We start from the raw sequence: 17,992 nt of genomic DNA, 5'->3' as shown, positions 1-17,992 counted from the left end.
TGAAGGACTGGGGTGAATCCTTCCTTAAATACTTAGTAGAATTCACCAGGGAAGTCGTCTGGTCCTGGGCTTTTGTTTGTAGGACTTTTTTGAGTACTAATTAAAACTCTTGTTATATGACTGTTCAAATTCTGTGTTTTATCTTTAGTCGGTTTCAGTAGTTTGTCCATTTCATCTAGGTTACTTAATTTGTTGGTGCACAACTGTTGAGTATTCGTGGTAGGCAGATGCTCCCCCCTCAAAGATATCCAAAACCTGCGGCTATATTATGCTACGTGGCAAGGGGCAGTCAGGTTGCAGATGGGATTAAGTGTTCTCATCAGCTAACCTTCAGAGAGGTGTATCCCGCATTACCCAGCTGGGCTCAGTGTAAGCAATGTAAGGGGCATTTAAATGTGGGGAGAGGAAGCAGGAGTGGTGTGATGCGAGAAAAGCCAAGATAATTCCTCGAACTTGGGCTTTTGCAACCATTTCCCTTCTGCCTGAAAGGCGTCTCCCCCAGATCGTGCAGTGTCAGCAGAGGAGAAAACAGAATGGTACTGGTACTCATACAGCCATCAGTGTCAGCGCAGCCTGGATGCAACACATCTCAGCAAAGCTTGTAGTGTGCGTTCTTCATTTCCAGGGGCTGTGGAGATGGGGACCCTGTATGTATAAAAGACCTGTGGGATTTCCGTGGGCTTCATGTGGGCCAGGATGTGATGTGTGTATGTGTAAATGTGTGTCGGGGGTCTTCCAAGAGATCTGTGTTGCAGACGGATCATGAGGTCCTGATAGAGATGGGGTGGGGAATCAGATTTTCACGTAAACCTTGCATGAGCTTCTGAGCACTGGTGGAGCCACGACTGACTTCACTGGGGAGTTCCCGTGGGCCAGGAACCATTTTGAACAGGTCATGTTTATTGCCTTTTTGGATTTAAAAGTAGCTCCCTTACTTGATACAGAAAGACATCAATACTTCAGCATGTGAGTATTTAACCTAGATGGTTACAAAAACACTCAGTGCTGTGGAACATAGTCCATGATGTCAGGCAATTTGAAACTTTTTGGCATCAAGAAGGAAGCTGTTCTACAAAGATCTCTTGAATAGTTCTGTGCTCTCCAAGCCAAGCAGGAGAAAGATGATAGGTTATAGATTTAATGTAAATATTTTTCTTCAAGTAATGTACTTCTGAAAAATTAAAATAGAATGATTGCAAGTACATCTAATTTATTTACTTCTCTCATATCTTTGGGAGCAGAATCTGTAAGTATCCTATCTCTGTACACAACTTGATCAACTCCAAGGTCATTTATGTTTAAAAATATATTCTTGGGAGTCGAGATATAATTTAATTATAAGTACTTTGTTCAAAACAGTAGTAATTTAGAAACAGATGTTACACTGATTCTTTGTGAGAGTCACACTCAATTCAGGCACATGGGAGTGCCTGGTGTGTAGAAAGCTCCAGGGCTGGAGGAAGATGCTGTGTTTCCCGCCAGGAGTGGCCACTGGCTGAGGGAGAGAGTTCTCAGCAAAGCATGAAGAGAACACAGCAGGTCACACTAAATGCTGGAGGCTCCCTGCAGGAGTTGAGATTCCAACTGCACGCAGGAGAAGGGGTGGAACTCACAAGAAGTCTGCAGGGTAGGGACTCACAGGGAGGCATCAGCTTATACAAAAGCCCTGTGGAAGGAGGGTTCAGGACACATTCAAGGAATCACAGACCGAGCAGTGTGTATGAACTGAGGGAGGGTGATGGTGGGGGAGGCAGATGAAACAGGAGGAGAGGCCAGAGAGAGCAGTAGGAATGTGGAAGGAAACCGGGACTCTACAGGTGACAAGAGCCAGCCACAGACAGAGTGTGAGCAGGGGAGAGAGGTGACAGGTCCGTTTTCAGAGAATCAGTGATTGGGGTGGGGTGGGGTGTGTGCAATGGATTGAAAAGGGACAGTCTGCCTGGGAGGAAGATTTGTCACAAGACCCAGTCCAGGCTGATGGAAGGCTGGCCCAGGACAGAGCAATGACAATAGAACTTGCATTGGTCTCTGCTTTTTAGATTTCTTGAGAAAGATTTTTTAAAATAAAACTTAAAGAGCTACATAATGCTGCAAGAAAATTCCAAAGTTAAGACTGTAGGAAACCTTTCCAACCTGACGGTAATGTTTGAGGACTTAATTGCAAGGTGTCCTGCCTCCACCCACAGCGGAGAAAGGAATGCCGTGCAGCATCACAGCTGCACGGCATCCTGTGTTGTCAAGCTGCTGCCACGCTGCGGTCCAGCGGGACTCTGGTCTTTGGGGAGAGGACCCAACTGCACAGACCACCCACGTGTGGAAAGTGCGTGTGTATTTGGTAACAAGTGTCTTCTGCTCCCCATGGATTGTGTATAATGTCAATCAAGCAACTACTATTATGAACAGGCACTGGAATTTCTCAGCTCTTACTTCCATCTCTTTTAACTTTTAATATTTTCTCAGCAAGTTAGGGGGCAGACTGGGCAGGAGAGGAGTAAGGGGGGAATATTTTAGAATACCCAAGATAATATTTAATAGGCAAACTCAAGTAAAATGCAGCCTGAAATAACTTTATAGTTTCCACATATGCCTAGGAGTACATGGATTCAGGCTAAACACAATTTATTTTCTGACCGTAAAACCGTTGACCCTAAGGCAGTGTGCTAGATCCTGGGTAAATGTACATGGATCATTATTACTCTTTTCCTGGTCTTCAGACGAGTGCTACTTAAAATTTTCTATCACAGAGGGTAACTTGTGGAGAAGAAAATTTTTATAAAATAGTATTACCTTGCATATTATATTGATAGTAATTAGGATCTTCTGATTCTTTCTTGACCGACACAGTTGGTGCTTTCAGTGAAATGCCTTTGAATGCAATGGAAATGATACAGTCAGGTGTTAGGCCAAACTCACCAACAGACGACTGTGACCGGCTAGTATATCTCCCAGGTCCTGTTTTGACTCACACAGCAACATTGCAATCAGCAAAAGAACGTGTAGCTCATACACTACAAACAAATGGGTTATCCATATAAAAATACACAGATAAAATAATATGAAATCAACACAGAAGGAAGGAGGGAGAGGTGGAAGGAGGGAGGAAGGGAAGGAAAAAGAGGTCTAGTTCTCAGTTTGGGGAAATTTTCCTTTTCAAGATGACTGAATATACACGTGCATTTATGAGAAATACTATACATACTCTTCTGTAATGGGACCTGAATTGGCATAGATAATCTTAATTTACCTACTACAATGAAATAGATTTCAAAACCTGGGGAAACTACATTAATAAAGTCAAAAGGCTTTATCAGGGAGAGGTGTGGGAGATTGCAAAAATTAGCCACAAATGTCTCGCGTCTCAGGACGCACACCTGTTTGCAATACGACTTTCTCTCCCCTATTTTCTAGCAGTGGAGTCTACTTCTCTACCTTTTAAAAGCTGGGCTTGGCCATGTGACTTGCTTTGGCCAATGGGATGCAAGCAGAGGCTTGAAAAGAGCGTGTGGGTCAGTGCCCACTGTTTTTGGAACAAGAGTTGCGGTGTGAACGTGCCTGGGTGGGCCTCCTGGAGGAATGAGACCACGAGAAGAGGCAGGCTCAGCTCTCCCAGCTGAGGCCTCAGCCCCAGCGGCGAGGCCAGTCCAGTCCAGTCCAGATGGACAGCCTGGCCAACACACAGAACTGTTAAGAAAGACTAAATCCTTGTTAGAAGCAACTAAGTTCTGGGGTGCTTTTTTTTGTACAGCAATAGATAACTGATACCGAAGTACACATATAACTTAACTGTGAATGTTAATAGCGGTAAAAGCAGAAACTGTGACACAGCTTGGGATTCACTGTTCAGCATTAATTTACAAGTTCGGGGGGGGGGGGCGGTCTTCTGAAAACCCTTAACAGCCCTGTTGGCATAGGGATAGTGAGACTGGAGAGCAAAGAACGTGACTATCAAGAAGAAAAGTCTGCTAAAAACGGAGCAGCAGAATGGACACAGCTGATGGCCACATCAGTGAAATGAAGACTAAGCTGAGGAAATTGCTCAGAAATGGGACAGAAAGGTAACCGGACGGGAAGATTAAATGCAAGTTCACAAACGGAGGTCTACTTGTGCGCTAAAAAAAAAGCTAACGTGTTGGTAAGTGATCCGAAAGAATTTTCACAAATTGCTAAGACCTGTTTTTCTTAAAATGAGGATGGAATTTGAGGTGTAGGGAGATTGAAGAGAGATGGAGTTTTGAGGGTGAAAGGGTGAAGAGGAATTTCACTTACTACTAGTCTGAATTTTTATTTTAAACGTGTATAACCTTTGTAATGTAACAGTAAAACTTCAAAGCATGAGTTCCAAGTCGATAAGGCACTAATGACTCTCCTAACAGAAACACTGGAACAACGTGACAGCTGGGCTGTCAAAGAAAATTCCGTTTTAATGCAGGCGGCTGAAGCAGATTTGACAGGGCAGAATGCAGAACGTGTCTGAAATGCTAACGAAAACAGATTCGTTTCAGCCTTTCCTCAAAATAAGACAGAGGGCACGGGGGAATTAAAAAATCCAAACCATTTAAACACTTCTTTGTGTAGCAACTGCTACACAAACATCACAAGAAATAGGGCCGCTGGAAGCCTGTGGGCAGCTGCAAGCGATTCGTGTCGTGAAACCCACAGTAGGAAGTCATCTTATCAGGGAGCATATTTTTGTTTAAAGGGAACCACATCTCCAAAGAGAGGCCTCAGCAAAGAAGGCCTGCTTCAAGGCAGGTGGGAAACACTCACCCACCCGACAGCTGATGACAAAGGAGAATGACGAGATGAGGCCCCTGGGGAGGGCCCCTGGGGAGAGCTGAAAGCCCCTCACTCCCACCCCACTTGTCTTCCCCATTTCGGAGAGGAGATTGTGCCTTGGGGGTTTTAAGTTCTCTCTGACCATCCGAGACCCAGGCAGAACGTATCTGAGCTTGGAAACGTGTCCAAGGCGAAGAGGAACGGGGCAAGCGTGCGAGGCACGTCACACGTGGAAGTGGGATGGAGACCCCACAGCTGGCGGGGAGGCTGTAGCTCAGTGGTGAGTGCGTGCTTAGCATGCACACGGTCCTTGCTTCAGTTCCCAGTACCTCCATTTAAAAATAAAATACGTAAACCTAATCACCCCCACCCCCTAAAAACGACCCCACAGCTGAAATACTCAGCTCCTTTCTTTTCATTGATTTGGGTTGGTTTTACCTAGAACAACTAAAATGGACAAGCACTCTTATTTTTCAGATTCTGACATTTAAGGTGGGGTGTCTACCCAGCACGTGTTTACACGTGGACTGGAGGGACGGGCGCCCACAGTTGTGGCGGAGGGACCCTGGGGTATGACAAGGGAGGAGCCAGGGGCTACAGAGGAGGCTGGGCCACTTGTGCCCGGAGGGGCTGGAGGCAGGGGACCATAAACCGCATCCCGACAGCTGCTCTGACCCCCACTTCACGGAGGTCCAGTCTCTCTTTACTCCTTTCTCTACAACTTTTCTTAATATTAAGTCTTGCTTTTCTTTTGAATTATCTTAGATTTAATTTTAACTTCACATTCTGAACTTTTTCCTATTTCTAGGTTGCTTTTCTAAGCGTTATTTAATTCTCATTTTACCCTCTTATAGCCCGCTTGTGTTCACTTCTATCTTTTCGAGGTTTCAGTTTTCGTTTTACTACGGTACTTGCTTATTTTAGGTTTTGTAACCTTTCCACGTTTAATACTTTCAGTATTTCCCCATCCCTTGGTTCAATATTTGAGTTTTTAAAAAGGTTTGCATTTTTAACATTTTCCCTCTAACAAATGCCATTTTTCCTTTTTTTTTTTAATTTTTAATTTGAGGAGTGAGGAGAGGCAGGGAAGGGGGTCAACTACTCTTCATCCATCAAAGAGGGAATTTTTTCCAACATATGCTGTCATAGTGACGCACATCTATCGCAGAGAATTTAGAAATGACAGGGTGCAAGAAGGCAGCAAAATAAGATGGCCAAAAATGAAAACACTGCTCTATGTGTAAAGTAAATCATCATGCCAAATGGGTCCTCGAGACTTTTTATTCATTTCACAGTCAGGTTCTAATTCCTATATCTGTAAACAAAATATTTTAATTATATCTAAATAACACTTTGTATCTAGTGTTTACTGAGCTAGAAGGTTCTTCTAGATATTTGAGTAAAATATGACCCCAGTTGAGGTTAGTTGCTGCCCTAGTCCCCATTTTTTTCGGGGGAGGATTTTCTACCTGGACCATCATGTCGTCCATGAACAAAGAGTTTTATTTCATCATTCCCAATCTGTATACCTTCTGTTTCCTTTTCTTGCCTTGTTTCATTAGCTAGGACTTCTAGTACAATGTTGAAAGGGAGTGGTGAGAGGGAACATCCTTGCCTTGTTCCTGATCTTAGTGGGAAAGACTCTAGCTTCTCACCATTAAGTATGATGTTAGCTGTAGGTTTTTTGTAGATTTTTTTTCTTAAATCAAGGTGAAGTTCCCTTCTATTCCTAGTTTACTGAAAGTTTCATTTTTTAAATAAAACAAAAGAAAGGAGTCAAATAATGGACCTGGAACTGCTAAACACTTGATTCTGCAAGCAGCAGTGTACTTACCAGAGTCTTCCATGGGTTCAGTCTTCACACTGACGGGGGCAGAACTGAAAGGAGAAAGGCAGGGTGAGAACTGCCCACAGGCATCTGGACACACTGACTCCAGTCACTCGGATCTCCAGGCAGGCATAGCTCCCCTCCCCCGTCAAACTGAACGCACAGCTACCTCAACTTTAACATCACCTTTCTTAACAACTTGTTACAAAATTAAAGGTGTCCGTGTAATATAGTCTCATAATCCCAAACAGCCTTTTGCGTAAAGAATGTGTAACGGTGGGGAGGGACATGGCTCATTGGTAAAGCACATGCTTAGCTTGCATGAGGTCCTGGGTTCAATCCCCAGTACCACCATTAAAAAAAAAAAAGAATGTGTCACAAAATAAGGAAGACATTCCGTAGTCTAAAAACTAACACGCTGGGGTTAGATGTAGACTTAATTTTTTTATTGATCCCTTACCTTTCACTCGGTGATGTCACTGATCTCTCAGCATCGGTTACCACCCCAGCTCCACCTGTGCAGGAGTAAAAAGACACGTGCTAGCCCCTTCCCACATCTTGAAACATGACAAATGTCCAAAGGCGGGAAAGCAAATAGCATGGGACTCCCGGCTCTAGGTCATCAAGGGATAGCAGCGGAGGAGAGACCCGGGGCCTGGGCCATCTGTGTGGGCAGAATGGGGGGCCGGGGAGGAGACAGGGGCCGGAACGACCTCCGGCAGGTTACTAGGCCTCCCTGTGCCTCAGTTTCCTTGTCTGGAAATGGCGGTTGGGTGAGGATTAACTAAGAAATGCAAAGTGCTTAGAACAGGCCTGTCACAGAGTGTCAGCGGCTATTACCATTCTGTAATGTCCTCAAGTCCGCTTTTAACGTGAGCTAGGGGACTCCAGGAACTCACAGCTGCTCCAGAAACAGACTTGCTCCGTGAGCAGTCCATGCGCAGGAGAGTGTCTCAATGTCCCCTGGATCCCGCGGTGGGCCTTGTGGACGGTAAGACACCACCTCCCCTGCCCCGGCCACTTCGTGTCTGTAGCTGTGTAGTCTCAGCATGACACCGTCTCTAGACCTGGTCTCTCATGAACAGCTACGGCCCAGGGTTTCCAATTACATTCCAGAATAATAATCTGAGAAAGTAAGAAGTGGCCATAGATGGATCTCTAAACACTTCTGGTAAAATTGTTTTTTTGGTCCCTTCAGCATCATAAGGAGATTATGGGCTTCCCGGGGGAACCAAGCTGTTGAGACCCTGCTTTCCTTGGGGACCAGCTCCTCCAGGAAGCTCTTCCTATCACACAAGTCTAACCCCTTACCAAGGGCCCTCGGGGATTTCCTCCACAGGTTGCCCCTGGTTCTCTGCTGAACAGTCTCATTCCTTCTCCCAGACCATGTGTCTCAGAAGCACAGGAACAGTCACACAGCCCAGACCCACACCTGGACCAAACAACACTGGCCTGTGGCTGGTGGTCGAAGACCAGGCAGTGACCCCAGCGTCTTCATCTTCACACTCCTGGGCCCGTGGGAAAGGTAGGCCTCCTGCCCTCTGTGGTCTGGACACAGAAGCTCGCCGGCACGCGAGCTGGGAGGAGGGGCGCATCTTGGCTCTCAGGCTGGGTGTGTGTGTTTCCCTGAGATGCATCCCTGCAAAGATCACCACCACCCCCTGCCCTGGGATGTCAGAGGTGGCCTCCTCAGTGTGGGAACGGCAAAGAATATACCAGCTTTAGAATGTGCCGCACTTGCATTTTAACTAAGAAAAGCAGAACTGGTTTAGCATCTAAGGGCAGACACCGAGAGTGAGAAGATGTCACTTACCTAGCTGACTTGCTGGACCTAGGAACGGTCTGCAAGAAAAGCAATACTGTTACCCAGCATGAACACACAAGAGAGACAGACTAAACATCTGAACAACCAATTTCTAAATGTAACGGGACAGAATTAACAAACTAACTGAAATTAAGCTGTCAGTGTATCTTCAAATGAACCGTTAGGAGTGGGTCTAGCCTGTCACCTGTGGATGATGAATGAAATCCCCGCTTTGTTCTCCAAAATCCACTTCAGGGTTGCAAGATCATAGTTCTCAGGGTGTTGAAAGGGGACCCCTTCCGGGAGTCCCTGAACTCCCACAGCCGCCTGGTCGCTCAGCATCTTCTCGTACGGAACAGGCACCATTGCTGTCGACCCCAAGGCCTTACCTAGAAGAGGAGGCAGGATGGCTTCAAGTGGTATGAGCGAAAAACCCTGCCAGTCAGTTTCACTTAGTGTCATAAACACCGGTGGTGACATTTGGCTCTGAAGCAACACTGAAAGCGTAAAGTGTCTTATTCCTCTATATCTCCAGTTAATAAAATTGCCAACCAAAGGTCCAAAAGAAGAAGAAAAAAATGTATAATATTTTACTTTAAAATTTTCCATAAGAGAAAATAATAGGTCTTTTTCTCCATTTTCTTGGAGGTTGTACAATTTGGGGTGCTCACCTTGGAGTACCCAGGGCTGCAGGGAGCACCCCGAGGTTACTCAAGCTGCTGCCAACAGAGGATGAGAGCCCTGCCCAAAGCCTGACCATCCCTGTGTCACACCGCACAGGTCAGACTACCTTGGCTGTAGAAAGGTGAGTCCACATGGCCTCATGTGACACCTGTGGCCGTGTCGCTGTCTCTGCACTGGCTGGCCCGCCCTGAGGTGCTGGAGCCCCATTTCTCATAGGGAAGTGTAGCCTGAGGCCCCAAGAACCCCTGTGCTGGGGATCCCGAAAGTCAAATGCTCACAGGGACCTGCAGGTCACACAGATGGGAGCAGCTGTCTAGGAATGATGCTCAGGCCCTGAGATGCTATAGGGCTTAGATCACAAGTATAACACCTGCAGAGCTGCTTGTTCCCTCGCTCCTTAAAGCACTATGTAGGCATTAAAAACCACCCCTGTCTCCATGCCCGTGGGGAGACGTGGTTAGGAGGGGAGACCAGCGAGGGTGAGGCTGGCAGCTGAGTCAGCAATGAACAGCTTAATAACTGTGTGGCCGTAGGAGGGGGGCGGGGTCTGCAAAGGCTGAAGCTGATGAATCTGGAGGTGTTGCTAGACCAAGGTGTCTTCTGTAAGAAGACTTGACCTGGTACTTAACTGGCTCTTTGCTTGATGAGAATGTGGATTTTCCAGTGTAAGCGACGTTCTGAATAGTCACACTGATAACAGGATCTCTAATGCTGTCTTCTGTAGTGAACTATTGAGAGAATTAATGCTTAAAGCGAGCTTTACCGTAACAAAAGCAGAAATAGTCCTCCACTGCTTTTCTGAGTATTTCTGTCTCCCCTGAATCGATCTGCGTCCCGTTGGCGGGGTGCGGGGGTTTCACCTGGTGCAGCTCCTCGGCAGTGCCTGTAAACGAGTGATCAGCACACAGTCAGTGTCCAAGCATCTCTACGTTTCCTTAACATCCATGCTTCTGGTGCTGAGAGGACAGAGGGGGAAGAAGGAACAGACATACAGCAAGGTTTTTTTTTTTTTGAAAACAAGATCTTTTAATTAAAAAAAAAAAAAAAACAAAGAACAGGGTATTTGTGATGAACAGGATAAAATAATGTGATCATCTCTGGAACGAATCTATTGATAAAGAACTATAATTCAACATACGAGGAAATATTGGTAGTTCAAAGGGAATTATAGAAGTGTTATTTGCAACCCAGTCTGAAAGTGACAGTCACTGCAGAGGAAGACCCTCCCCACCGTTCACTATATGTGCTCCTTGTAACACATATTGGCAGGTTGAAGGCTCTGAAAGTCCCACAGTAAAAAAGAACAAAAGAAAAAAAAAAAAAAGACAAAGGAGTACAAGGGTCATTAACTGAAAGGAACGGGCCCTGAGTTTTTCCCTTTCCTTTGGGAAGGGGTAAAATAACAGTATTTCTTTCCCGTGTGGGTTCATCTTAGGAATTAAAGACAATTTACTCTGTGCTCTTCAAACTTATTCTGCAAAACCAGAGTCCTTCTGGGGACACAGTGCAAAATACACTGACCGTGTTCCTTGGACTCACTGTTAAGTGGCTTCACCAGTCCGCTAAGTCACAGGGGTGTGTCAGAGCCATTCTTAGGATAAAGCTTAGGGTATCTTAGAAGAAAACCTAAGTCCTGCCTGCAAATATTTTAAGATTTATGAATACAAAGGATAAAATCATTAACACCTACAGTATTTTGCAAAATCCTTCTGCAAATCTGTCCTGGTGTTGACAAAAGCCCTTCCTTTCTCAGTGCCGACGACAAACACATCCGCTTCATACATTGCGATGCAGGCCACCTCCGCTTTGGACTTGGCCAGTTCTTTACACTGAAAGGAAAACAAAGAATGAAATGTTACACACAAGGGCAGATCCAGATTTTGTGGGGCCTGAGAGGTCCACTGTAAGGAAAAAAATTAGGTATAAAAACAAATATTTCTTTAGAATGAGAAAAAACACCAAGAAAAAAATAAATTTATCAAACAGATGCCTTTGACATCATAAAAGCCCAAGAAGAACATACTGTTATTAACCACTGGTGGTGATATCTGTGATTTATAATAAGAAAGGTATATTTGTCCTTCTTCTACCATTCTGGCACAAAGCTCCTAAAACCCGTGGACTTTTCTAAGAGGTGAGAGTAATCAAGGTGTCTTTTGTTATATTAATGAGGTGACTTTTGGACCCACCTAACGATGGGACCGGCTGTCAGGAGAACGAACCAGGTGATTGGGGGTTGGAACTTTCAGTCCCACCCCCCTGACCTCGGGGGAGGGGAGCGGGGCTGGAGGTTGACTCAGTCGCCAGTGGTTTAATTAATCACGCCTACGTAATGAAGCTTCCTAAACCCCTAAATGGTCAGGGCAGGGCTGGGGAAGGTAAGGGAGGTGTAGGCTGAGTGCTGCAGCTGGAGGGGGCGTGGAAGCTCCCAGCCCTGTCCCCACACCTTGCCTTCTGCATCTCTTCCATCTGGCTCTTCTTGAGTTATATCCTTTCATGATAAACTGGTAATCTAGTAAGTAAAACGCTTCTCTGAGTTCTGTGAGCAGCTCCAGCAAGTTAATCGGACCCAAGGAGGGGCTCGTGGAAACCTTCAGTCTATAGCTGGTCGGTCAGAAGCACAGGTGACAATATGAGCTTGCCTTCGTCATCTGGGGCAGGGGGTGGGGCAGTCTTGTAGAACTGAGCCCTTAACCCTATCTCTGCGTAAGTAGTGTCAGGATTGAGGTGAACTGGACACCCAGCTGGTGTTGGAGAATTGCTTGTTGGTGTGGGAGGAAAAAAACCCACATTGGAATGGAGCACAGAATCCTGACCGTCTGACACACCTCTTTAACATGCCTTTTTTTCCTACATCTTTGGCTGCAGACTCTTTGCCTCTTTCTGTGACAACAATTTTATAATATTTTCTATGGAGAGAATAGAGATAATTTTAATATTTACTCCAATATGGTTGACTGCATTCTTGGCGGCAGGGATGCATAAAACATGGAAAATTCACACACAGACGCACCAGCTGTTCATCGTGGTGCTATAGATTTATGCCCTGCAGACTAGAATTCTGATAAATTCTACTTTGTGTAGTTCCTTGAAAAAATGTAAAAGAATGTGTGGTGTGTTTATAACTGCATATGCTACGTTACTGAGTATCTTCTGACCAGACAGAACTGTTTTGACAAGGCAGCAATGAAAAATCATCTGTTTACAGTTTTACCCATTTAACGGTTGGAAGAATTTTCCTAAGACTGGTTTCTGGCTCTGTACATTTAAAACCTTGTTTCTCCTCTGCTACCCACGTACTTCTGCAGTTGAGAGCATGTTCATACCACAGTGTGACCTGGGGTCTTGTCACTTGATGTCATGCTGCGAGGTGAGCTGACGCAGCAAACTATAGGATTGTTCCTGGAAACCATTGCTAATCCAGGGCATCTAGCAATAACTTACGCAGACACACAAATAACACCAAGCCACATAGTACTTACCACTAAACTAAAACCTAATGTAACCCCAGCTCAGCTTTCTCTTCTTGGGACCCCACAAATGCCCACGTCCACTCCAGTATCACCTGACACAGTGGATTATGGGAGGCAGAATAATGCCCCCCCCAAGCCTGTCCTAATCCCCAGAACCTCTGAATGTTACCTTACACAGCAAAAGGGGCTTTGCAGATGTGATCCCAGTTAGGATCTGGAGGGGAAGATATTATCTTGATTATCTGGGTGGGCCCACGAGGGTCCCCCCCAGTGTAACCACAAGGGTCCTCATAAGGAAAAGAGGGAGGCAGGGGAGATGTGGCAATGGAATCGGGGATAGATAGCTTGCTGCCCTTGCTGGAAGGGACCACAAGTTAAGGAAGTTGAGCCCTAGGAGCTGGAAAAGAGAAGGCACAGCCTCTCCCTGGGAGCCTCCAAAAGGAAGCCAGCCCTGTGCACACCTTGATTTTAGCTCCGTAAAATCCGCTTTCTGTCTTCTGACCTTCAGGACCATCAGGTGGTAAGTTTGTGATGCTGAAAGTCGCTAAGTTTGTGTAATTTGTTACAGCAGCAAGAGGAAACTAATGGAGGCGCTGTGACAGAGAAAGGCAGAGTAGGAGTCGGCAACCTTAACTGATGTGGTAAAATACCTTACTTTAGCAAAAACATACGTGCATATGTTACTAGGACCTTTCCAGGGCCACGGAAGGGGCCAGCGCAAGGGAGGCGCCCAGAAGCTTTTAAGCCCCATGAATTTCATGGCAGATCTATGTGTGTGTCAAATGAGCCAAAAATTCCGCACTTAATCTAAAATATAGAATCTGGTATTAAGTCAAGTCTTTTAGTCTTAGAATTTTTAGTCTTATTAAGGTCATCATTGGTAGCAAAGATCTTTCTAGAAATATTTTTCTCATTATGAAATATGCATGTTATAAAAGTTTTAGCAGATGCAGAAAAGCACACAGAAGGAAAAATCACTTGTAATCCCATTCGTTACCCAGAATTACCCACTATTCGTGTTTTGACATACACACATGTACACTTTTTAAAAACAAAATTAGAAACATACTACTGTACATACAGGTTGGCATTCTGCTTTATTCATGTTTCATTACTTTTGAGCATTAAAATTGCAAACATGACTTTTGAATGAATATATATTCTGTCCTGTGAATAAGCCCTAGTTCAACAGCAATGTTACTGAAGTTCTTTTCCTATTACAAATAACACTATGATAAACATCCAAGTTGTATGTCAATTATACCTCAAAAAAAAAATCCAAAAACATAAACATTCCTGTGCATGTTTGCTTATTTCCATGGGACGGAAATATAATTGGAACACCTGATTCAAAGGGCATAAATTCTTTTAAGGTTCTTGAAACATTACAAGTAGCATTTCAGAGGGGCCCCCTGACCTTACCACGATGAGCACTGACAATCACTGTTTGCGAGCTGGACTTAGTGACTTGCTTCCCAAAAGCAGGAATTGGGGAAGAAAAAATAGTAACTTGTCAATGGAGAAATGTGGCAGACGCCACTCAGAGTAGTCAGGGTCCTCCCGAGAAACAGAACCATCAGATTCTATATGCATAAATGTAATCACAATGTCATGTAATTATAATAAGTATAATATACACTTCTATAAATATATACAAAATGAGATTTGTCATGAGGAATTGGCTCTCGTGATGACAGCTGCTGAGAAGTCCCACGATCTTCCATCTGCCTGCTGGAGACCCAGAAAGCCCGTGGTATAGTTCAAAGGTCTGAGTTCGGGAAACCTCTGAAGAAGATTGTAGCCCGAATCTGAAGGCCTGAGAGTCAGGAGTGCTGAGGCCCTGAGAAGATGGATGTCCCAGTTCATACAGTCAGGCAGAGAGCAAACTCAGCCTCCTGCCCTGAGGGGAAAAGTCCCAATTGTGGTGTGATCTGGCCACTAGGTACCTCTTGAACCTTACTTCTGACCACATCTTTCCTCACTCTGCTCCAGTATTACTGGACTTTTTGATGTTCCTTGAAAATCCCAAATTGTTCCTGCCTCGGGGCCTTTGCACAAGCTGTTCTCACCACTTTGAACACTCTGCCCCCAGATACTGGCCTGGCTCACTTCCTCACTTCATCGAGGTCTTTGCATAAAAGGCAACTACCCAGAGAATTTCTCCTAGACTACCCGATCTTAACCATTTGTTCTCTCCCCAAACCTCTGTTTCCTGACTCTTGTTTTATCTTATTTTTTTTGGTGAGGGGAGGTAATTAGGTTAATTAATTAATTTATTTAAAAAAATTTTTTTTAAATGGAGATACTGAGGATTGAACCCAGGACCTCATGCATGCCAAGCATGCACTCTACCACTGAGCTACACCCTCCCATGACTCTTCTTTTAAAATAATATCTTTATTATATTTACTGATACAAATACACACAGTGAATGTTTATTGTTTGTCTCCCCAAATAGAACATGTGATCTATGTGAGGGGGACCTCATCTGTCTTCTCAAGCACTGTGGCCCCAGCCCCAGAAGAAGCCTGGACATAGGAGGCATTTCATGAATGTTTGTCAAAAGAAGAACGTGGTCAGTTGTCGGGTAAGACATTTCTAGTTCTCTTCAAACAGATCCTGATGCTTTAAAAAAAAAAATTCATCCCAGGGTTTTTTTTTTTTTTTAAAAACAGTTTTATTTACCCCCAAATAATCAAGGATAATCTCCTATCGCAAGGTCCTTAGCTTAGCCATATTTGTAAAGCCCCTTTTTCCAAATAAGGCTATGTTCACAGGCTCTGAGGATGAGGACACAGACATCTTTGGGGGGCCATTATTCAGTTTACCATAACTTGCTTTTAAATTTTATCTTTATATTTGTTTTTTTACAGTTCAAATATGATGGGTCTAGGGGTTGTGTGTGTGTGTGTGTGTGTGTGTGTGTGTGTGTGTGTGTGTGTGTGTGTATGAGTGCCTTATGTTATGTCTTTGTTATTTTACCAATTGACCTAATAATGTCCTTTATAGACAGAGGAAGATAAATCTCTAGACTTTGTTCTGGTCCAGGATCCAATCCAAGATCACACTTTTTATTTACTTTTCTGACTCTCCAGTTTCCTACTATCTGGAACAGACAGATCTCCACCTTCGTCTTTCATGAGATTGACATTTATGTTGTCTGGTAGGGTGTCCCTTAACTTGGGTTTGTCTGAGGTCTCCTCCTGAGATCTGCGGCTCGCACGTGTGGCAGGAATGCCACAGCAGCTGTACTGCCCCTTCTCGGCGCCTCACATCAGGAAGTACGGGGTGTCCCTCTGTCCCACGACTCCTGAGGTTCACGTTGGTCACTTGATTAAGGGAGTGGCTGTCAGGTTTCTCCACTTATATAAAGTCACTGATTTTTCCCTTTTTCAATCAGTATTTTCTGATCAGATGCTTTGAGGTTCTGTAAATTTCTCCTTGAATTTTCACCCAAGGTAAAGTTTACATTTTGGATGTAAATAGATGCATATCAATGGATTACTAATTTACCTTTGAATTTAAACAAAAAGTATTCTCAAACAAGGGAAGAGAAGTGCCTTCATTAAATTTTTGGATTTGGAAAGCTTACATTTATATAATTTCATCCATAATATAAGAAAAATTTCTTAATTATCCAAAAAGCCCACCATCCTCTGTAAAAAAGGATATGCGCGCAGAGAGGATGTAACACTGACGCTGAACGTCACACGTGGTGGTGAATGACATGCTGTCATTCTGGCAGTGATCCAACCGCATGACATTTCACAGAACTGCAAGGCCATCTCACCATGGACTCGAGAGCAGACACGAGGAACGTCACCACCATCCTGCTCTCTGAGGACTCCTCATTTCCCACAGGGGAGTGTGGACACTGCTACTTGGGCCATGGTCCCTAGGAAAGAGAAGTAAGAAAGTGAGTGGGAGAAATCCAGGGTCCTGCTCAACACGCGTTCAGCGCTGTGAGGGTCCTCACAGGTGATCCAGTTCAAACCTTCCTTTAAGGTCGAAGGAGCCGACACACTTACAGTGATTGGTCTAAGATCCCTGTAGAGCAATGCTAACTTTCAAGAGTGTATTTTCCACTAAACGAGACGTTGCCTTCCCATATAATAAATTCAGGTATTATGCTCAAGAGGCATGTTAACTACTTCCCAGACGAGGAGGCGGAGGGGCAGGAAACACCCCTCACCGAACCAGGGTGGCTTGGTCAGATTTCACCGTGGCAGTGCCTGACACCACATTCTGTTCCACAGCCACAGACAAAGGAGAGAAGTGGGTGTGTGCACTACAGATGGGAAGAGAACAATCCCTTCTCTCCTTTCCTGCTAGGACTTCTCCTGCATACAGGGCTCATTCTAATTTTTACCAAACTCTAAAGCAAGTTAGCATCAAAGAGTTTCTCTGAAAAAGCTTCTCCAACACCTGAAGTAGAGCATGCAAAATAAATACTTGTCATTGTCCTGCCCCTGCAACAGTTGGCTTAATTATGTTTGTAAGCAAAAGATAAACAGTTCAACATAAGTATGTATGCGGGAGGAGGCCTGAAGATCGAAGCGGGGAGAGGATGGTGGTCCTACACGGCTATTTAGAAATATTTGCAAACGTTTCTTTCTGAGCAGGTGGTTTGATTTCTCGCCCACCTGAATGTACGTGGCCACGTGCCTTGTGATGGCCAATGACATCAGGGAAGTGATGTCAATTCCACGCAGAGGTTTCCACCACACTTCCAATTCCTCTGTAATTGATCCTCAGTGTTCCACACAGTTGGGTTCCAGACTGAGGAAACTGTGGAACAGACCCACAGCCAACTCACAAGAGACCTCAGGTGCAAGCAAGGAAGAAACCCTCGCTCCCTGAATGCACCTGCATCTGGTGGTGTTTTTAACCAGAGCCTCCCTAGCCAACCTGGATGGAAATAGCAGGCTGAAAAGGAATTCTAAAAATGTAACAATGCAGCTATCTAAATTTTCTGAAGACCCTTGAGGACCCCCAGGTTAGAGCCATAAACTTCCTGGGGAAGAACATAGACTAGAACATGCAGGGCCACGAGGATGCAAACTGTTTAAGTTCAGATGTTTTTATAACTCTTCCTATTAGGAAACAGATCGTGAGAGTGTGACATCACACCCGACACATGAACTAACAGGCAGGACGGGTGTGAACAGGTAAGGAAATACACTTCAATTTGAAGCTTTCAATAATTATCTTAAAATCACTCTTGTTATCATACTCATATTTGAGAACAAATAGAAGTCTGTGAATATTGTTTGTCATAGCAAAGACTCTATTCCAAGAACAGAGCTGGAGTCAGAAAAAGCAGCAGGCAGCACCCAGCAAGGACCCGAGTGAGTGTTAGAAACTCTCTCCTCTCGCATTTATCTAGATTCCATGACGATCACCTGGTACATCAGGCCAAGGAAATGC

The 17,992-nt window shown here is 44.7% G+C and overlaps 1 protein-coding gene, 1 long non-coding RNA gene and 1 other non-coding gene across 3 annotated transcripts in view; 1 reads left to right on the top strand and 2 right to left on the bottom strand.

The window, feature by feature from the left end:
- LOC102517196 (general transcription factor II-I repeat domain-containing protein 2) overlaps positions 1 to 16,455 on the bottom strand; it is a 35,090-nt gene extending 18,635 nt beyond the window's left edge. Inside the window, 9 exon segments of the mRNA XM_014556072.2 lie at positions 2,788 to 2,865; positions 6,611 to 6,654; positions 7,065 to 7,119; positions 8,418 to 8,446; positions 8,614 to 8,797; positions 9,856 to 9,975; positions 10,783 to 10,921; positions 16,356 to 16,427; positions 16,429 to 16,455. Of these exon segments, the coding sequence (XP_014411558.2) occupies positions 2,788 to 2,865; positions 6,611 to 6,654; positions 7,065 to 7,119; positions 8,418 to 8,446; positions 8,614 to 8,797; positions 9,856 to 9,975; positions 10,783 to 10,921; positions 16,356 to 16,427; positions 16,429 to 16,455 (748 nt within the window).
- Positions 12,452 to 15,092, top strand: LOC116657444. Its single transcript, XR_004312517.1, has 3 exons — positions 12,452 to 12,462; positions 13,137 to 13,206; positions 15,024 to 15,092. It is a non-coding gene; the product is annotated as an uncharacterized LOC116657444 (long non-coding RNA).
- TRNAA-GGC lies at positions 14,863 to 14,934 on the bottom strand. The gene has a single exon. It is a non-coding gene; the product is annotated as a tRNA-Ala (tRNA).
- Positions 16,456 to 17,992: the final 1,537 nt, after the last annotated feature.

This window comes from Camelus ferus, chromosome 18, assembly GCF_009834535.1.
Source record: "Camelus ferus isolate YT-003-E chromosome 18, BCGSAC_Cfer_1.0, whole genome shotgun sequence".
Classification (NCBI taxonomy): domain Eukaryota; kingdom Metazoa; phylum Chordata; class Mammalia; order Artiodactyla; family Camelidae; genus Camelus; species Camelus ferus.
This window is presented reverse-complemented; position numbering and strand designations above follow the sequence as displayed.